Genomic DNA, 21,851 nt, shown 5'->3' on the forward strand with positions numbered 1-21,851 from the left:
AATAATTTAAACAGAATCGTTGGTGAAACTTATCCTGAAACTCTTATGAAATAAGGTGCAAAGATCAGCAAGAATATTTTTTTTAAAGAAAATAAAGTAGGAGGGGCTAATTCTAACAGATATTAAAATTGAGTAACCAAGGTGGCATTGCACTGGGACAAGGCTCAACAAATAAGTAAGTGCACCGGAGAGAGGGCCCAGAAACACCACTTCCTTATATGGGACATGACATCTAATAGCAGCATCATTTAAAACCAGTAAGGAACAGAGAAATGACTCCAGAAATGCTGTTGGGACAATTGGACATAGTAAATGTAGATCCTTATCTCATACTGCATACATGTATCACAGAGGGCTTCTATAGACTTAATCACCACTAAACTTTAATATTATTAACCCCTAATGAAATAATGGTCCTAACAATAACCATCGCTGGTTGCTAACATTCCAGAAAGACAACTAGGCCTGAGGCACTTCCTGATGAAAGTACACACCACCTATGACATATTCTTGCTCAGATCTGAATGAAATCTGAATCACATCTGTGGATCTAACCTCCCCTTTACAGTCCAGAAGAACGTGTTTAAAATCCACCACCCCCAGGGATGTGGTCAGCAGAGTCAAGGCCCTGACAATCCAGACACTCAGGGCACACAGCCTGGTTGCTTCAACAAGTGTATTTCCAGGCAGGCGAGGGTGGGGGTGGGGGGTGGCTAAAGCAGAGGGGAACCTTCCGATTAAAATAGATTTAAGAGACACATCACTGGGCAGGGTCTGGGGCTTATTTAAATCCTGAATCAAAGTAACTTAAGAAATACACACACGCTAATTTTAACAATGACTAGATGATTATTGATACAAAATTGTCAATTTTTTAGATATGAAAACGGTGTCACAGTTATGTTTTTAAAGTCATGCTGTAGAAATCTAGATATAAAATACTTACAGATAAAATGACAGGTTGTCTAGAACTTGCTTCATCTGGGAACAATGTACGGAAGTAGAGAGAATGGGGATGGGGAAAAAAGGAAATTCAGTTTCATCTATAATGTTTTAACTTTTCCATTAAAAGAAAAAAACAAAGAAGAGAAAACCTTAAAAAATTCTGGATCATAGATAAGTGCATTCTTATAATATCTCAATGAATGAGTTTTTTTAATTTAAAAGTTATGGAAGGATGCTCTTTTTGAAAATTAACTGAACAGATATCTGTTTTTTAATTAAATTTTTAATTAGTAAAGAAGGAAAGCCCTAGTAGTAGTGCTACAGAAACATGGGGTTACAGACCTTGCTAAAGGAAGACCCTAGTATTGGCAGAGAAATATCAAGCGGCTGTTAGTTTAAGGTCTGAAATCTAAAGAGAAAGAATAGACCAGGCAGTGGCCCTCCCAGCCCTGCCTGATGCTGCTTCAGTTCTTCTAGGAGGAAGGAGGGACGGGCAGGAGGCAGGGAGCTTCTCAACAAAGCCAGCTTCCCCTTTAGTAATCTCACCTCCCACCCCCACCCCATTTCAGGAGTTCCAGGTTACGAGTTTAAAAACAGCTGGCACCTAGATCGGAACTCATTCCAGGTTCCCAAAGAACTCCCATCTCAGATCTGGAGTTTCTTGTTAGCTGTATCAGTGTAAGGAACAATGACACAGTCGGTTTTCATGTTATTACAAGCGAGTGAGGGCCTGAGTCATTCCCAGGTGCAACCGTGCCCCTTCACCGAGGTTGCAGCCCTGCTCACCACCGAGTAGTCTGGCTATGAGCAGTGCCTGTCGGTGCAAGCTTGCCTCTTCATAGTTCCAAGGCCCATCCACCCCTGCCAGCTGGGGTCTTGGATACTGTATTCCAAGCACCTCTCACACTTCTGGGTCAGGAATAGGACCTCAATCTCTATACCCTTTAACTGCACACACACAGTTACCCACAGGCTCCCCGCCAACCATCCTATTTCCCTGCCCAAAGAGTAAACCATCCTTAATTTCTTTCAACCATTTTCCCCTGCAGTAGCATCTGCTTTATCCTCAGCAATTTTGCAGCCACTATGGCACAGAGCCTCTGACATCTCAACTTATTCTCGGCCCCTTGGGACCTGAATTCCAGTGGTCTGCACCAGGTTATGTGGGGGCCACACATACCAATCCCAATCATCCACCTTTCAGGAGACAGCAACTATCTGATTGCTAAGTCATCTTTAATAATGTCCAGTGAAGCCATTAGAAAGCAGTGCTGATACATGGAAACAGAATTTTAAATGGCAGCCAAGTTCCTTTCTGGACATAAGAAAGTTTATTCTGCTTTTTGTCAAAGATAAATGGCTTATTAGTTTGTTTATGCCCCCAAGTGCTTCTACAGCCCTAGAGGAGCCTCAGCATCCCAGGTACTGATTGTGGACCCAGGGAAGCCTGGACAACAGGGAGAGGAGGTTGCGAGGGGGTACTTGGGACCAAGGGCTAAATTTCCCAGTAAGTCCAAATGCAGGCTGTCCAGGTTGCTTTCCCTTTTGGGAAAGGGGCATGGAGAAGCATGTTCCTCAAGAGCTGTCTGTAAATAGGGCACCTGCCAAGGCGCCACTCAGGGAATGGCATACGAAGGTACGGAGAGGGAGACACAGGCATTCTCTACTGGGGACACCACAATCCTTCTCCACCTTCCACGCAGACCAGCCAGGGCTGCTGGGAATGAGCAGCCAGAAATAGCACCTAACATTGTGAAGGTAGCACCCTCTTCTCACCCCTTCGCACAGGTCGACACTGAGAAAGCAGCAAAAGTGGCCTCTTAAAAATAAGAAAATTTAAAAAGTAACCAGTTAGGTTGAATGTCCCAGAGCTGAGGAAAGACTACCTGTGACTGCATTAACTCATCTCAGAACTTCACTGCCTGGCACTGCAGGGCAGAACAAAGAATGGATGGGTAGATGGATGGGTGGGTGGATGGATGGATGGATGGATGGATGGATGGATGGATGGATGGATAGATGGATGGATGGATGGGTGGGTGGATACATAGATGGACAGATGGATGAGTGGATGCCAGGTCCCCACTCCGTGGGGCTCTATTACAATCCTTGGAAGAGCCTGTGCATTCACAAAAGCACAGGTGGGTCCTGCCCAACTGCAGGGGGTTGTTGTTTTCCCCATCCACTTCACGATGAATCTGTATGAAACCTGGCCAAGTCCCACCCAGGTGCATTTGAGCCCCTGCCACCTCAAAAGTGGTAGTTATTGAGTCCGTGCTAAGGTGAAGCAGCCTCTGTGACAAACCACTTCCTGTCATCCCTGTCAGCAAGGGTCTGTTTGCATCTGAGAACCACCCAGCTAAGAAGTGGGCATCTGAAGAAGGCCACAACCCCCTTACAAAGTGAGAACAGAGTCAGTTGCAATGATCCTATTCTCTCATTTTACCCCCACCTCACCAACCAGCAAAGTCTGTCCATCTACCAGACAGATGGATGGATGCATTCATGCATGGCTGGCTGGCTGGGGGGTCGACTGAATGGATGGACAGACAAGTGGATGCATAAATAGATACCAGCTGCATCCCCAGGGTCCCATAGAGAGCTCAGGCCTAGATTCTGGTCCAGTACCCCCAGATTCAGACTAGAGAAAACTTGAAACATAGCTCCTAAAGTGATACAAAGTCAAAGCTGGACAGGCCCTAAAGGGTCATTTGTTCTAACATTTTTATTTTATAGAGCATAAACTGAAACTTGTGGATTATTTGCCCAACATTATTAGGAAGCAGAGTCAAGTGACATTAGAGTTGCCTGGTCCCCAGTGCTGTGCTCTTTGCATGGGGGTGTGGGTGGGGGTTATCCCTTAACTAATGATCCTATTTTCTCTGTATCCTCAAATAGGTCATTCAACCAATTTTGTGGTGACTATCCTTTTACCCTCCAAGCGGTCCAAAGACTACTGGATTGCCAAGGGGTCGGCTTTGCTCTGCCAGTTAAATGAATGAAAACAAGTCACCGCAGTGCTGGGAAGAACCAGACCAGGAATTCTGCCTGACGGGAAGTCTGTGTGATTTGTTGTGCGTGTAAAACAGCTTTACTTCTGATTTAACTTATAGGTAGAAAGTGGGAGGTTTATTTCTTATAACCTAAAATAAAGTGCTTTGAGTAGTTCTTTCTGTTGGTAATCAAAGCTCTGATATGAAAGCGGTGGGCCTAGCTCCCCGGCCCCATGTGGGAGGACCGTGGTTTCCCCTCAGTGACTGCTGAGATCCCTGGGGAGGGTCGGGCCAGCACACCTTCACCCAAAGGCCCCCTCCCTCTTCATACTAAGATGAAACCCTGGTGTATGCTTTGGGCACGTGGTTCCAGGTGCTTCTAGACCAAGTGACAGCTAAGGGAGGCTGATGTAGTGACAGCAGCACCTGTTGAGCAAGTAACAGGATTATGAACTGCTGGCCACAGTGCCAGCTCCCCACTCTGTGGGGCTCTATTATAATCCTTGAAAAGCCTGTGCGTTCCCAAAAGCACAGGTGGGTCCTGCCCAACTGCAGGGGGTTGCTGTTTTCCCCATCCACTTCAGGATGAATCTGTGTGAAACCTGGCCAAGTCCCACCCAGATGCATTTGAGCTCCTGCCACCTCAAAAGCAGTAGTTATTGAGTCCATGCTAAGGTGAAGCAGCCAGTGTGACAAACCACTGTTTGGTTTGTCATCCCTGTCAGCAAGGGTCTGTATGCATCTGGGAACCACCCAACTAAGATGTGGGCATCTGAAGAAGGCCACAATTCCCTTACGGAGTGAGAACAGAGTCAGCTGCAGTGATCCTACTCTCCCATTTTACCTCCACCTCCCCAACCAGCAAAGTTAAGACTTATGTTGCAGAGAAGCAGGGAGAACCATCTATTGGTAAGCATTCAGTTTGGTGTATCAAGCAGAAACAGGTGCCTGCAAAATCATGGGAATGGCAAAAACTGCAAAAGTCAAGGGTTCAGTTTAGGCACATGGCAGCTGTAATCCAAGGTCAGAAAACTGTAAGAAGTTGTGCCAAACTTGCAGCTACTCCACACAGGAGAAGTAGGTGACTGGACAGTGGAATGCAAAGCCTCGCTAGCCACTGCACAAACGCGTATGCTGGAGCCTGTGACTAACTGCCACCACTGCTGAAGAAAACAGTTCTGTGGCACCTTTGGCCTTCCAAAGATCCTAAGCATGGATCTTTAGGAAAATCTGAATTACAGCAGCAAGGGTATTTGAGAAACATTTCAGCCCTCTTATACCTGCAATACAAGGGGTGCAGAACAGAATAGAAGTGGCTAGCCAAACATCAAACGTGGATAGCAAGTACCAGCACACCATTCTTTCAGTGAGACCCTGAAGATCTCATGAGGGTATGAGATCCCTGGAAATGACTGAGAAGGAACCCATAAGAAAGCCTCTGGAAAGGGGGGGGTGGGATCCCAGAGCTGCAGACACTGGTGACCAAGCTTACCCTAAACCAGATCAAGGACAAACTTGCTTCTCTTTGGTCCCACCCACACCCTGGGCAGACCCCCTGGGTGTTTGTGGGTTGCTTAGAGGCCCAGAGACCCTTGTCACTGGTGGGAGACCACAGTCTAGAACCCTGGTGAGGCTGGGGAAAGGGCTAAAAGTTCCCATCTCACACTCAACTGTGGGCAGTGCTACTTTTACTTATTCTACATAGATTCTCTATAAGACTTCATTTGAAAAAGACATTGCCAATAAACATATAAGTAATAAATAAGTAACAAGACAGGCAAGGGGGAAAGTTTGAACATCACTTTTTGGCACAGCACCAGTCTTTGGCTGGTGAGACTCATTCACATATTATATACAAATGACAGTACTGGTCGGAGCACAGGCAACACCCCATTTACCATGACTTGTATATGGAGAAGCAGAACATAAGCCCCGTGGCCTGTGCCACTGCCCTGTGTCCAGAACCAGGGGTGAACATGAAGAAGAACAGCGGAGAGGAGAAAAGGGTCAGGACCCAAGGTCAGAACCCAGAATCATCCAGAATTGCAACCGAGTCACGTAGGGCCCAGGAAGGAATCCCTGATAGTTTACAAGGGATTGGGGCAAAATAGTTTTTTGCCTGATTAAAACACATGGTGAAAAAAAAGTCTATACACAAAAAATATTTTCTTCCCACAACTCATTTACAGCTGTTACAAAACGGTATATCTCTCCTCTGCATTGCTGGGTACCCTAAAGTCATTCCTTTGAAAGAGAAGAATCAACAGTAGCTTTTATCCTAAGTTCCTTCTCCTAGGCTGATTCTGTGATGGCCAGGCCAGATTGTGGAATACAGGAATGGCCATCCTTCAAGTCCGTGGGATGAGAGTCTTGGCCCAACTGCCTGGGGCCATTACAAAAGGGAAAAGCCAGCACCAGCATCAGCACCCTGAACACTGGAGTCCAGAGAGACAGGCAGGCACTACTGGCCACCATCAGGCGATGGTGTGTAGCCATGGCAAGGGAGCTGCAGCTTGGTGGAGATGTGCTTGTCCAGCATGGGGACCTGGAGATGGAAGCCCACAGCATTAGGAGGCAAAGAGAAAGAAGCTCAGGATACAACAAGAGCTGCTGCACACTCCAAAGCCCCCTAGAGCCCACACAGCTTCTTTTCATCTCCTCTCTTTAAAAATAGGAACGGTAATTAGTATGTTCCTAATATTACTAGGCTTCCTCTTTCTACCACCACTGGAAAACCAAACAATACGAGGCACTAAGACCAGCACATCGGGCAATTGCCTGTCCCCTGGCTATCTATCTGTTCTTGGTTCAAGCACTAGCAGTCAAAGGTAGCTCAAGTCAAGACTGTGCTAACAATTAGCCTTTGGGTAATCCCAGGCAGGGACCCTCACTGGCCACACTCAAAGACATAGGCAGGTCATAAGGATTACTCCCTAAGTCCCTGCCTCTCTCCTCTACCCCACTTCAGGCCTGTTGTAAACATCGTGCAAACATCCCAGGTCAAGACAATTTAAGCTGAGGGACCTCAAACTCACCAGTTCGTTTCAGCTGAAGTTTACAGTGCCCAAGCCATGGCTACCTTGAAAGGAAATGGCCCAGGATGAAAAAGTCCCAAACAGGTCAATTTATTCCTTCACTGATGAAGGATGATTGAGGAGCCACCCTGGGTTAAGAACTGTAGGGGATGTAGACACAAGCAGCATCCATCCCTATTCTCCAGGTCCCTGTCTCCAGGTACAATTTGGCTGCTAGGTTCTGCCCACTTAAAAATGCAAATTACATAGCATACCAGACTCAGTTCCAGTAGCTCCCTACTTCCCCCAGGCATGAGGCTCTCACAGTCACTCTATTCCATTTCCCCCTCTAGACCTATCTCACCCCACTCCTCCTTCACTTCCCAGGCACAAGCCAGAATTCACGTACTTCAGCTTCTTTAACATGATGGTTCCCTCCACACCAGCCTTTCTCACTGTTCTCCCTGCCCGGAAGTCCTTCCTTTGCCTGTTGTTCACTGACTCACTCATTCATTCAGCATTTATTAAGCACCTCTGTAGACAGTGGATCTGTGAATTTCCTGATCCAGACATACAAACTCTTAATCTGGTTCCACTTTACCAGGTTTCTACTCAGTATCAGCTAAAAGATCACTTTCTCAACGAGGTTTTTCCTGACTTTTCCACCCTAAATAACCCACAACACACACTGCACTCTACATTTCCCTTGCCAATAATTCCGACTTCCTCACCAGACTGTGGGCTCCATGCAGACAGGGCCAATCAATGTCTGGCTGGTTCACCCCATAGCAAGCAAACAGTACAACAGCAGGCATGCAGGAGGTACTCATCAAATTCGGATTTAAATTATTTGGATCCCGGATCCCAGCCTTCTGCGTTGCAGTTCTTCTAGGAGCCCTGTGCCCTGAAGAATTGGGCTGGGTCACCACTTTGACTTCTCTATCCTCTCTAATACCTCCCCCAGGCATCTTCAAGAGCGTGCATTTGTGGTCACCATCCTCCCCATCAAACTTTACCTACAACAGCTCATTCCCAAATGGCTGCATCCAGCTCTGCAAATCTCTGAAATCCCCGTTCCGTGGTGGAAAAAGGGCTGGAAAATGGAATTGGCCTGCTGCTACTCCAGCCTCATGCTACTTTTAACAGACCCATCACTTTAAACACATTTCTTCTTTAATGATGATAAACCTATCGCTCTTGCCCTGTTTTGAAGCAATCACCTTAAATTTGGATTCACCTCTGGAAATGAGACGGGGCAATCCTGTCACAGTGGCCATGGGAAAAGGGCTCCGTCCTTATCAGCGCCTTCAATGTCCGCTCCCTATGCAGTGAGGGACATTCCCGGGGCCGCCTCGCACTCCCACTCTAAGGTGAAGGCTGGATGCGGGCAACCAGCTACCGGCAGGGCCGGCCCAGCATCCACCTCGATCCACAGGTCACTGCCTCCGCAGACGCCTGGACCTCTTCCTCTCCCTGAGTCCGCTCTGCCTAGGCCGTCACTTCCGGATGGGGACACGTGACCACGAACCCAGCTTCCGGGACCAGCGCTTCTGGGACAGTGCTTCCGGAACAAAGATGGCAGAGGGGGTCGGATGTGATCCTTGCGTCTACTTCGCGTGAACGTGGGTGCTAGGAGGAGGTATCCGGTGGATGTGTAAACAGCGTTCTTCCCCGGCGCCTTAGGTTAAGCCTTAGGACCTCACAGGAGGCAGATGATGTGAGAGTTCAAGCCACGCCGGAGGGCAGCAGCTATCTGGTTCTTGATGCCACTTGGAGAAATTGATCGCATAGACGCTTTTGTTCTTCCTTAAGTGCCCGCACTTAAGTGACTCTCCCACTAACCCAGTCCTAGGAAGGAAATAATTTTTTTTTTTAACTGCATATAATTGCTTCCCTAACAACAGGTCACCAAATAGAAGGTCATCGAAGAGAAGTGAGAAATGTTTAGATACCATTTGCTTTGAACAGTTGAAGTGGTCCTTAAACCCGTTAATCTCTTCTGTGCCCTTATGGAGGCACTACTTGGAAAGAGACTCTGGTAACTGATAGCCGTCCATCCCCAGGAGGAAGAACTGCCCGGATTGACAGGGCTGGCCTCTTTCTTCCCTACCCCGAGTCTGGCTATAAACCATCTTTCCCAAAGGGACCATACGTATTTTGTAACTGGTGGGAAGCTAACACTTATGTTTAGTTTTCCCTTAAAGATGAATTTGGCTTCAAACACTTCTTCCAAGAAAGAAATAAGCCATTAGAAGAGCTAATTTCTTTCATCAAGAGTTTGGGGGGCTGAGGGAAGGTTGAAGAACTTCTAGACACTAGGAGTCAATTCTGTTGACTCCTGAGATAGGCAGTGAGGAACCTGAAGCACCTGTCTGTGGAGCAGGAGCAGTGGATGTGCCATGCATTGGGTTTCTTTCCTCTGGCTATGCAGGTACAGCACACGAGTGCATGTAAGACCTCAATTACCCCACTCTGATTCAGTCATGACGCAGTGGCCACCTACCATAAGCAAGCATCTGTTCTGACCTACAGCCTAAGAGAACCTAGAAGGTCAGGTTCTCCCCTGTCCAGCCTCACAAAAGGCCTTGTTCTTCTAATCCATCCCTGTGGGAGCAGACCTACTGTGGGCAGGACCTTTTGTTTCAATTGAGATGTGACCCACCCAATTCAAGGTGGGTCTTAATCCTTTACTGGAGTCTTTTGTGAAAGGATAAAAGATAGAAAAGCCCAGACAGCTTAGAGAGAAACACCCCAGAGATGCTAAGAATAGACCCACAGATGCTCTAAACAGGAGCTGAGAGCAAGGAAACCCAGGAGTGAAGGACCAGCAGATGTCAGCCATACCTTGCTATCTGGCAAAGGAGCCCTGGATGCCAGTGACCTTTCTTCAGAGAAGGTGTCCTCCTGTTGACGGACATTTTCGAAGCCTTAGAACTATAAATTTGTAAACTAATAAATCCCAAATGTAGAAGTCAACCCATTTCTGGTATATTGCATTTTGACAGCTTGAACAAACCAAAGCAGTCAGTTAGCATTCATGGTCCTAAGTGAGGAAGGGAGTAGGTATAAGAGAAAGAAAATGAAAAAGGGAAAGACCCAGTTGGGCAAAATAATGATAAAAGAAAGGAATACCTCCATTGGCAAAGAAATAAAATCAGGCCCCCACTTTGAACCCTTAACCTGAAGCTGAGATCCCCAAAAGCAGTTGTCATCAGTAGAGAGCTTGGAAGACAGGACTTCTGGCATTGCTGTCTACAGAATCCTCATAATGCCTGGCACAGAATCGTGAGACTATTTGAGAGTAGGTGACCAGACCTGGAGATGACCACCCCATCCGCTCGCACACACACTCCCCAGTCAGGACCCTCCAAGCATCCCCAGGGACAGCATGCCAAACTCCGGACCAGTCAACCAGCCTGGGGCCAGGGGCTGAGAACAGTTGGGGGACCCTGCCCACCCCCACACCAACACCCCTTCCTGGAGCCCAGAGTCCAATGGGTGAGAAAGACCCACAGTTTTACAGAAAAGAGCAGAGAACACTAAGGGCTGGGCTCCTACTCAAGAGCTGAAGGACAACAAAAAGGAGAGGGAGAGGGAGCCCTCACCAGTCAACAGAGTTGGCCCAAGGAAAGGCAGGATTTTCCCAGACAAGGAAAGGTGAGAGGGCAGTCCAGACAGGAGAAATACCTTTAGCAGTGGTGGGAAGGCAGCAATGAGGACTGATAGCTTGCTGACACAAGCAGCATATCTGTGCTGGGAGAGGGTAGGGTCTGGATGCCAAGACCTCAATATGAAGAAACTGGACTTTAGGTGAGGACAGTAAGGATCCAGTGAAGATCTATGAGTAAAGGATACTCTCAAGATTAGTCCCACAGAAGGGAGAAGAACAAACCAGAGGAAGAAGGGCCTGGAAATGGCCTGGAGAATGGAGAAATGGGGGCAAATCTGAGAGAGGCCTGGTGGTGGCTAAAAACAAGAAGTCTCAGGTAAGGGCTTCAAAAACAGGAAACTGCTGTAGAAAAGTGGAGAGTTGTTATTAATACACTGAATGTAGGGGCAGAAAAGACAAACGTGGATGTATCCAAGATCTCCCTCCGAGAGAGAGACTTGGAACATCATGGCTCCAGGGATGAGAACTGGACTGCAGGTGGAAGCCTCAGGAGTGAGGGGCAGGAAGTGACATTAGCCTGAGTCGACACAAGGCAAAAATTGGTCTTCCAAGGAAGAGAGAGGCACCTGAAAAGTGTGGCAGTCACTGAGCCAGACTCGATAGCCTTCCCCCCTTGCCTGTCCCCTCTAGGGAGACTGATGAGCTCTCACTGCACTTGAGGTATCTGCCATGGGGGGTGCCAGTGAGCATGAATCTGGAGGGTGAGGAGTGAGGAAAGGATGAAGTCAGTCAAGAGGCCAGTGTGAAGTGAGCAGTGTTGCTGAAGAACTGGGTCTAGGCCTCCTAGTATCTTTACAGAAGCTTCACAGGGGCAGAGGGAAGCTGTACATAAAGACAGGAAATAAACAGATCCAGACTGGAGAAAGAGAAAGGCCTTTTCTCTTGCCCCTCCCTGCACCCTAGCCCTTCTGATCTTCTCCTCAGTGTTGTGGCCTGATTCCACCATTCCGCCTCCCTAACACTTCCCCAAAGCCAGATCAAAGGACACTGAACATCAAGGCCAATCACATCTGGAGCCTCCAGGACCAGGAGCCTTTCCTTGGCCCTCCTTTTTGCCCCAAATATGCTGAGAAAAAGGCTGGCGGTGGGGGGTGGGGGGTGGAGCTCTCTGCTTCCCAACATGCCTGGTCCCAGCAAAGACAGGGTGCCAGCAGAGCCCAGTACCAAATGTCTCTCCAGAGGAAATGGCCACCCTGGAGTCCTCTGGAGCACTGGGGGATAACAGCCCAGCCTGACAGCCAGGCAGCCTCTTGGGTGTGTTGGCTACCCTAGCTGTTCACCAGCAAGAGTAGAAAACAGGAAGCTTACTTGTTGATGAGGCATGTGCTACCTTGTACCCTTCATGCCTTGAAACAGAAAGCACTGTATTGTTGCCCAGGAAAAATGATCAGAACTTCTGCAGCTTTCACAACCGTCAGACAGACCTCCAGACGCACCACCCTGCAGTCGTCATCTTAACCATTCAGCACAGTAGAGTCCTGCAAGGCAGGAGGGTGGGGAGAAGAGGTGGCATTTCAGAGATGGGGACACTGAGGGTCTGACAAGGCAGCAGGTTGCCCAGAACCACACGCTAAGAAGGGAATGCTGGACCAGACCCCAACCTCAGCAAATTCACAAGTGGAGCAGCGCATTAGATGAAGACTTTCAATATTCGTTATGAACAAAGAGGCACCTAGAAAAGTCATTTACTCCAGAGACATCCTGGGAACCCCAGTTGCTTGGGGCACCCCCAGCAGCCCCGCCCACCACACTCTGGGGACGAAATGGGTGCCCCCCTTCCAGTGACCATCCTCTGATCTAGTGGAACTTTAGGTATTGGTGCAGTTATTAGCTCCACTTTTAAATAGAGAGCTGAGGTCAGACATCACCAAGCCAGGCAGTTGGGCTCCAGAATCCACACGGGTTTCTAAAACTGAATACTTAGCTGTTGGAGCTTGGCGAGACAACTCGCCAAGGGTGCTTCTGGTCTGCAGGAGAGTGCTGGGGTGATCCTTGGTCTGGGCAACTGGCTCTGGTCCTAACCACACATGGAGCAGCCTCTGGGAGCCAGGGAGCTGGTGGGTGGTGACTGCTGCAGAGGACACTGGACTTTGTTACCTGCTGGCATACCACTGTGGAGCCTGTGACCCAACAATGGGTGAGGGGCCACTGACCCAGATAAAAGGGACACCAGAGAGCCGAGTTTAGCCCAGGTGCAGAGGCACAGCCACCTCTGTTGGGTTCATTAGTAGACTGCACATCGTCAAGGAAAGAATCAGTAAAGACAATATGTCACTAGAAACGTCTGAAATTAAAACTCAAAAAGAAGAAAGAAGGAAAAACCCAGAACAGAATATCCAAGAATGGTGAGAAATTTTCAAAAGATGTAACATCTGTGTGATTGGAATATCAGAAGGAGAGAATAGAGAAGAAACATTTAAAATAATAAACTCTAAGAATTTTCCAAATTAGTGACTGATACAAACCCACAGATAAATGAAGCTTGGAGAACACCAAATAGGATAAATCCTCCAAAAAAGTCAACACTGAAGCACATTATATTCAAACTGCAGAAAATCAAAGATAAAGAGTAAATCTTGAAAGAAGTCAGTGGGGGGAAAACAAGGATAAAACATCAGAAACAATGCAAGCAGAAGGCAATGGAGTAAAATATTTTAAATGTTGAAAAGAAACAAACCACCAACCCAGAATTCTATATCCCATGAAATTATCCTTCAAAGATAAAGGATAAATTAAAGACATTCTTAGACTAAGAAAAATTGAGGGAATTCATCAACACTAGATCTTCCATGTAAGAAATGCTAAAAGTTCTTCAGAGAGAAGAAAAATGATATAAATCAGATACTCAGATCTACATAGAGAAAGGAAGAATTTAATCTGAGAAGGAATAAAGGAAGGTAAAATAATTTTTTTTATTTTTCTTATTCGTAACTGGTGTCATATATAACTGTTTCTCAAAGCAATTTTAATAACAATGTATTGGATGATTAAAGAATATGAAAAAGTGAAATGAATGACAGCGATGTTTTAAGGAGTGAGTGGGAAGAAGCGTGAATGCTCTGTGAGAGGGCACCTGCACTGCTCAAGAAGCAGTATGGTGTTGTTGGAAGGTGGACCTAGATTAGTTATAGATGTATGTCACAAACTCCAGGGCAACTCCTAAAACAATTTAAAAAATCTTTTTATTATGGAACTTCAAACAATTTTAAAAAGAAAGATATTTGAAATGCTAAGAGGTGAAAGAAGATAGAAGCATATAAAATGCTCAATTAAAACCAGAGGAGGGGGCAGTGCGACAGTGGCTCAGTGGCAGAATTCTCGCCTGCCATGCCAGAGACCTGGGTTCATTTCCAGGTGCCCGCCTATGCAAAAAAAAAAAACAAAAAAAACAGAGGAGGTGAAAAAGAAGGGAAGGGAAGATGGGAAGATAAGAAACAAAGAGCAAGTGTGATAAACCAAACAGTGACAAACGTGATAGATATTAATCCAGGTATATCAATCATCACTTTAAATGTGAATGGACAAAATGCACCAATTAAAAGACAGAGACTGACAGAGTAGATTTTTAAAAAAAAGACCCAAATATGTGTTAAATATAAAGATACAAAGACACAGATAGGATAAAAGTAAAGAGATGCAAAAAGATACATCCTGTTAACACTAATCAAAAGAAAGTTAGAATAGCTATGTTAATTTCAGACAAAGCCAATGTTTTGGTTTGCTAAAGCTGCTGAAATGCGATATACCAGAAATAGAATGACTTTTTAAAAGGGAATTTATTATATTACAAGTTTACAGTTCTAAGGTCATAACAATGTCCAAACTAAGACATCCAAGAAAAGATACCTTGACTCGAGAAAGGTCAATGAGTCCAGAATACCTCTGTCAGCTGGAAAGGCATGTGGCTGGTATCTGCTGGTCCTTTGGCTTCTGATTTTAAATAGCTTCCCCAGGGGCATTTTCTTTCTGCTTCTTCAAATTTCTGGGTCTGATGTTGGCTCTGTTGACTCTGTTGGCTCTCTCTACAATTGTTCCTTCTTAAAGGACTCCAGTAAGCAGTCCCACCTTGAATGGGTGGAGACACATCTCCATGGAAACCACCTAATCAACAGGTCCCACTCACAATTGGGTGGGTCACATCTCCATGGAAATGACTTGATCAAAAAGATCTCACCCAACAATATTGAATCAGGATTAAAGAACATGGCTTTTCTGGGGTACACAACAATTTCAAACCAGCATAGCCAACTTCAGAACAAGGAAAATATTATGGAGAAAAGGGACGTTACCTATAATAAAGGGGTAAATACTCAAGACATAACATTCCTTAACATGTACACATCGAACATTTGAACCCAACAGACAAATCCTCTATTATAGGTGGAGACTCCTACAACCTTCTTTCAGTAATTAATAAATCTAACAATCAGGAAGTCATTAAAAATATAATTGAAGTGAACTATCAAGTTGATATAATTGACATTTGCAGAATACTTCATCCAACAGCAAAATACTTCTCAAGCTCACCAAGATAGAGCACATTCTGAGCCATAAAACATGCCTAAGAAATTCAGAAGAATAGAAATCACGGAAAGCATGTTCTCAGACTACAATGCAATTAAACTAGAAAACAATGACAGAAAGAGAGCAGAAAAAAAAATCCCAAAATATTTGCTGATAAAACAGCACACTTCTAAATAGCACACAGTTCAAAACAATTCAAGATAAATTTTTAAATATTTTGAAGTAAATAAAAATGAAAATACAAATCCTTATCAAAATTTTGGGGATGCAGCAAAAGCAGAGATTAGTAAATTATAGCATTGAATGCATATATTAGAGAATAATAAAGATCTAAAATCAATAATCTAGGCTTCCACCTTAAGGAATTAGAGAAAAAAGACCAAGTTGAGCCTAAAGCAAGCAGAAGAAAATTTCAAGCAGAAATCTATGAGATTAAAAACAGGAAATCAATAGGGAGAATTTAAAAATTAAGAAGTCTTTTGAAAAGATCAAAAGAGAGAAGAGAGAAGACACAAATTACTAATCTTAGAATGAAAGAACGAGCCTCACTATTGATCACATAGGACATTAAAAAGATAAAAGAGGAATATTATTTATATGATTTATTATAATATTATATTATTCTAATAAAGGAACAACCCTATACCCAGAAATTTGACAACTTTGATGAAACATAACAAATTCTAAACTACCAAAACTCACACAAGACATAGGTCAATATCCATTCTTTAAATTGTATCAATTATTAATAATCTTCAAATAAGGAAAAAACAGGGCAAAATGTTTCAGTGCTGAAATCTACCAACCGTTTAAGGAAGAAATGATAATAATTCTCTGCAATCTCTTCCAGGAAATAGAAGCAAAGGGAACACAACCTAACTCATCCTATGAGGCCAGCATTATCTTAATGCCAAAATCAGATAACGGTATTAAAAGAAGCAAAAACTGCAGATCAATATCTCTCACTAACATAGATACAAAAATATCAACCCACTGATGGATAAAAAGACTTAGACTCCACGACCAAATAGCGTTGTTTCAGTTATGCAAATCTGGCTCTATATTTGAAAATCAACGTAATCTACACAATAAAGAAAACTCAAGTGATCAATTGATGCAGAAAAAAATCACTTGACAAAATCCAATACACATTCACCACAAAAATTCTCAGCATACTAAAAATAGAGGAGGACATCTCCAATTTGATTTTTTTTAATTATAGCTAATTTCGTATTTAATAGTGAGAAATTGAATGTTTTCCCCCTAAAATTGATATCCCTTTCACTATTCCTGCTCACCCTCATACCACAAGTTACCGTTAGTCCAATAAAGCAAACAAACAAGGAAACAAAAGGTATATGGATTGGGAGTAAAGAAATAATTTTTATTAAGTCCAATTTATCCATTTTTTTTCACTTGTCATGTGCTTTTGGTGATATATCTAAAAAATCATTGCCCAATCCAAAGTCACGAAGAATGACTACCATGTTTTCCTTTAAAAATTTTATAGTTTTAGCTCTTACATTTAGGTCTATATTTATTTTGAGCTAATCTTTGTACATGGTGTAAAATAGGCACCAATTTCATTCTTTTGCATGTGGATATTCCATTGTCCCAGCACCATTTGTTGAAGAGACTGTCTTTCCCTATTGACTTTTCTTGGCACTTTGTTGAAAATCAATTGACCATAAAGGTCAGGATTTATTTCTAAACTCTTGATTCTGTTCTATTGATCTGTATGCTCATCCTCATACCAGCAGTACACTGGCTTGGCTACTGTACCTTTTTAGTAAATGTTAAATTGGGAAGGATGAGTTCGCCATGTTGGTTCTTATTCAAGATTGTTTTAGCTATTCTGGGTCTCTTGTATTTCCGTATGAATTTTAGGATCAGCTTGTCAATTTCTGCTTGAATGCAGTTACGATTTTTTTTTTACTTTTTTTATTATGAAATATATAGACAAAAAAGCAATAAATTTCCAAATACATTTTAACAAGTAGTTATAGAACAGATTTTAATGTTTGGTATGGGTTACAGTCCCACGATTTTTTTGGTTTTTCTTCTAGCTGCTCCAAGACACTGGAGACCAACAAAAATATTAATATAATGATTCAGTAGTCGTACTCATTTGTTAAATCCTATCTTCTCTGTTATTCTCCTCCTTCTCTTTAAATAACGTATATCCATAAAAGCAATAAATTTCAAAGTACATCACAGCAATTACTTGTAGAACAGATTTCAAAATTTGATACGGGTTACAATTCCACAACTTTAGGTTTTTATTTCTAGCTGCTCTTAGGTCCTGGAGGCTAAAAGAAATGTCAGTATAATGATTCAGCAATCATACTCATTTGTTAAACCCAACCTTCTCTGTATAATGCTACCATGACCTTTGATCTTTCTTCCACTCTTTAGGGGTATTTGGGCTATGCCCATTCTATCTTTTTAATGTTGGAAGGGGCTGTCGATAATATGGGATAGGGTTTCCTTTCCTTTTTTTTTTTCTTTTTTAATATATTTGTATGGTAAACAACGAACAAACATACAAGCATTTTTGATATACAAACATTCTTGATATGGTTACAATCAGTGGCTCATAATATTATCACATAGTTCTGTATTCATCACCATGGCCATTTTTTTTGAACATTTGTACCTCTCCAGCAAAAGAAATAATAAAAGAAAAAGCACATACATGCCATACCCCTTACCCCTCCCTCTCATTGACCACTAGTATTTCAGTCTACTCAATTTATTTTAACCTATGTTCCCCCTATTATTTGTTTACTTCTTATCCATATTTTTTACTCAGCTGTCCATACTGTAGATAAAAGGAACATCAGACACAAGTTTTCACAGTCACACAGTCACATGGGTACTGGAGCCATGTTTCTTTCAGGTGATTGTATAATGATATAGCTTTCACAGTGTGACTGTGTGACTGGAAACCTTGTGTCTGATGCTCCTTTTATCTATGGTATGGACAGATGAGTAAAAAGTATGGATTAGAAATAAATAAATAATAGGAGAATACAGGTTAAAATAAATTGGGTAGAGGGAAATACTAGTGGTCAATGAGAGGGAGGGGTAAGGGGGATGGTATGTATGAGTTTTTTCTTTTTTCTTTTTATTTCTTTTTCTGGAGTGATGGAAATGTTCTGAGAAATGATCATAGTGATGAATATACAATGATGTGATGATATTGTGAGCCATTGATTGCACACCACGTATGGAATGTTCGTACATTGAGAATGTTTGTATTGCATGTTGATTGGTTTTACTAATAAAAATTTAAAAAAAAACAAACATGGTTACTGGAACACAGTTCTACAGTTTCAGGTACTTCCCTCTAGCCACTTTAATACAGCTTAAACTAAAAAGGGAACATCTATACGATACGTAAAAATAACCTCCAGGGTAATCTTTCGACTGTTTGAAATCTCTCAGCCACTGACAATTTATTTTGTCTTATTTTCCTCTTCCCCCTTTTGGTCAAGAAGGTTTTCTCAATCCCTTGATGCCAGGTCCCAGCTCATCCAAGGATTTCTGTGCCACAATGTCAGGGAGATTTACACTCCTGGGAGTCATGTCCCACATAGAGGGGAGAGGACAGTGAGTTCACTTCCCGGGTCAACTGAGAGAGAAAGAGAGGCCACATCTGAGCAACAAAAGAGGTTCTCTGGAGGTGACTCTTCAGCCTAATTTTAAGTAGGCTTAGCCTATCCTTTGCAGGGATAAGTTTCATAGGGGCAAAACCCAAGATTGAGGACTTGGCCTATTGATTTGGTTGTCCCCACAGCAACAAGGATTTTGACAGGGAATGTGTTTAATCAGTATACCAATATAAGGATTATTGTCATTTTAGCAATATTAAATTTTCCAATCCATGAACATAAGACGTCTCTCCATTTTTTTAGGTCCATTTTAATTTCTACCAAAGATGTTTTGTACTTTCAGTGTTATGAATTTTGCACTTTTGTGAAATTTATTCCTGAGCATTTTTTATACTATTGCAAATGGAATCATTTTTGAAACTTCATTTTCAGATCTTTCATTGCTAAGGTGTAGAAATGAAACTGATTTTTGTGTATTGTTCTTATATCCTGAAATATATATATAAAAAACCAAGGAATTTCAAAGCACATCACAACAATTGGTTATAGAACAGATTTCAGAGTTTGGTATGGGTTACAATTCCACAATTTTAGGTTTTTACTTCTAGTTGCTCTAAGATACTGGAGACTAAAAGAAATATCAATATAATGATTCAGCAATCATACTCTTTTGTTAAACTCTACTTTCTCTGCATAACTCCACCATCACTTTGATCTTTCTCCCACTCTTTAAGGGTATTTGGGCTATGGTCAATCTAACTTTTTCATTTTGGAAGGGGCTGTCAATAATACAGGGTAGGAAGATGGAACTAGATGATGTTCTGGAGAAGCTGGGCCCTCTAGATTTCAGGACTTATCTTGTCCAGGGACCTATCTGGAGTTTTTAGGTTTCTGGAAAGTTACCCTGGTGCATGAAACCTTTGTAGAATCTTATATATTGCCCTCCTAGGCATTCCTTAGGATTGGCTGGAACAGTTTTGGTTGGTGTTTGGCAAGTTATGATAGGTAGCAATGTCTAACTGAAGCCTGCATAAGAGCAACCTCCAGAGTAGCCTCTTGACTCTATTTGAACTCTCTTAGCCACTGATACCTCATTTGTTACACTTTTTCCCCCTTTTGGTCAGGGCGGCATTGTTGATCCTGTGGCACCAGGGGTCATCTTCTATACTGCCATGGAGACTTTCACCCCTGGATGTCATGTTCCAGGTAAAGGGGAGGACAATGATTTCACTTGCAGAGTTGGGCTTAGAGAGACTGAGGCCACATCTGAGCAACAAAGAGGTCCTCCAGAAGTAACTCTTAGGCACACCTATAGGTAGTCTAAGCTTCTCTGTTACCTACATAAGCTTCACAGGAGCTTATGATCCCTCAAGATCAAAGGCTTGAAGGCCATTGTTTTTTGAGGCTACTTTGAAGAAGGGTGGGAAGAGAGCAGATTAAAGTGCCAAAAGGTTCACTATTCTTATTTAGATTCAGCCATTTTTCTTAAATGAATGCTTCTCAGATTGTTGCAAGCCTATGGTTATTTTCCAGAGTTCTGAAAGAGTTAATTTTAAATATTTTTGCCAGTGTCTTCGTTGCTTTAATGGAAGAAACGCATTTCAGAGGTTCTTACTCCTCCCTTCCAGAAAGTGCTTCTCCCCAGCCCATTTTACTAGTGAATTATCCAAGTTTATGAAGGTAGTGGAAGAATCTGCAAGGAGAAAACTAAGGCAAGCAAGTGTTCTTCCCACAGATGACCCAGCCTCTGGCACTTCTGTCCTTAATTCCTGAGACTACAAAGCTGTGTTAGAACCACTTAAGAAGAAGAGGAGATAATTTATTTCTAAAAATCCACCATGGAAATAATCTTTCTAGTCTATCTCCAGGTACAGTGCTAATAGTTAATAAAAGCTGATATGTCAGCCCCAAGTCTTCTGCTTGGGAGCCTCATGGTCAGATAGGAGCAAGAAGACAAATACATAAATACATTTTAGGAAAGACTAAAAAAAAAAAGGTGCCATAAAGGAATTTGGAATTTAGTGCTAAGTTTAGAGGAGGGAGTAGCGCCTTCCCAGCTGGAGAGGGGTTCATAAGCTCCAAATGGAGAGAGACAGCAATGAGTGATGACATGTGCCCTGAGCTATCTGCAACATTTCAACCATGAGGATACTCAGATGCCAGCTGAAGCCACTTTGCAACTGAAATAATTCAAGGAAGGTGTCTCGTCTCAGCTCACCTCACAGCTGACCAGGGGCCATAACCATGGACTCAGTTCAGCATCCCCTTCCCGTGGAAGCTTTGGACCCCAGGATCTGACCCCAGGTGACCGACGTTTGCCTGCCCAAAAGACAAAGAAGGAGCGTCCTCGGGGAAGTCCTCCCGGAGGGCCTTCGCCTGCCCCTCCCACCCGCTTGTAGGTGGGCGCCTGGCAGAAGTAGCTGTCGATGTCCTGCAGGGACGGGCCCCAAAGCGGTGGTGTGGCGTCAGCAAGATTGGTTACCTCCAGCCAAAGGAAAAAGAAAAACATTAGGGGCAACAGAGTTATTGATGAAGCTATTTCATTTGAGCTTCAAATCACCCAGTCTAGATGGTCAAGAAGTCTTGAAGGGAAGGGTGAGGGACAACACGCCGTTCTTGGAGTCTCCCGCCTGCTATTTGTTCAAACCATAACATCGTTCTCTGTAGCCAAAGTGAACAAACATTCAGTGAACTGAAAGCACTCAGGCTATGTGAAGTAGTACTTTTGTCCCACGGAAACAGTTCTGTCTGACGCCATGTGACTGTGAGTGGGGACCAGATCTCTGCATAGCACATCCATTGTTCTCACTCACATCCACACATACTTCTCATAAAAATAATTTTTATATAGAGTTGCATATTTAGAATTAATGTTTCTATACATGGAAATTTCTATGAATATTCAACTATTTTATTTTTAATTTTCATTTCTCTGCTCTCTATTCCTTTCTCTGGTGTTCTTTGCCCTCCTGGCAAATATTTCATCCAATTCTGACACACACATTAGCCAGTTCCAGTATTTTGGCTAGTGGCAATGCAATTACACCAAAACCGTGACAACCAGGGATGGTTCTTGCAACCCCGTGGCTGT

At 43.4% G+C, this 21,851-nt stretch overlaps 1 protein-coding gene and 2 long non-coding RNA genes across 9 annotated transcripts in view; 2 read left to right on the top strand and 1 right to left on the bottom strand.

Moving 5' to 3' along the window:
• The window catches only part of DNAH6 (dynein axonemal heavy chain 6), a 295,021-nt gene extending 290,901 nt beyond the window's left edge, over nt 1-4,120 (top strand). Inside the window, exon 77 of the mRNA XM_077134752.1 lies at nt 3,844-4,120. Within this exon, the coding sequence (XP_076990867.1) occupies nt 3,844-3,947 (104 nt within the window). The 3' untranslated portion in view covers nt 3,948-4,120. The remainder of the gene's footprint in view (nt 1-3,843) is intronic.
• LOC143661261 (uncharacterized) overlaps nt 1-12,759 on the bottom strand; it is a 201,515-nt gene extending 188,756 nt beyond the window's left edge. For 5 of the 7 annotated variants that reach the window (XR_013164475.1, XR_013164474.1, XR_013164470.1 and 2 more), the window contains exons 1-2: nt 12,574-12,755; nt 11,931-12,100 (exon numbers count right to left, since the gene is read on the bottom strand). This is a non-coding gene — a long non-coding RNA (uncharacterized LOC143661261). Of the gene's footprint in view, nt 1-11,930; nt 12,101-12,573 lie in introns of all 7 variants that reach the window. The other 2 variants (XR_013164472.1, XR_013164471.1) reach the window with 2 other exon arrangements.
• On the top strand, nt 12,162-21,612 carry LOC143661264 (uncharacterized). Its single transcript, XR_013164480.1, has 2 exons — nt 12,162-13,519; nt 20,330-21,612. It is a non-coding gene; the product is annotated as an uncharacterized LOC143661264 (long non-coding RNA).
• Nucleotides 21,613-21,851: the final 239 nt, after the last annotated feature.

Source organism: Tamandua tetradactyla, chromosome 17, assembly GCF_023851605.1.
Source record: "Tamandua tetradactyla isolate mTamTet1 chromosome 17, mTamTet1.pri, whole genome shotgun sequence".
NCBI lineage: Eukaryota > Metazoa > Chordata > Mammalia > Pilosa > Myrmecophagidae > Tamandua > Tamandua tetradactyla.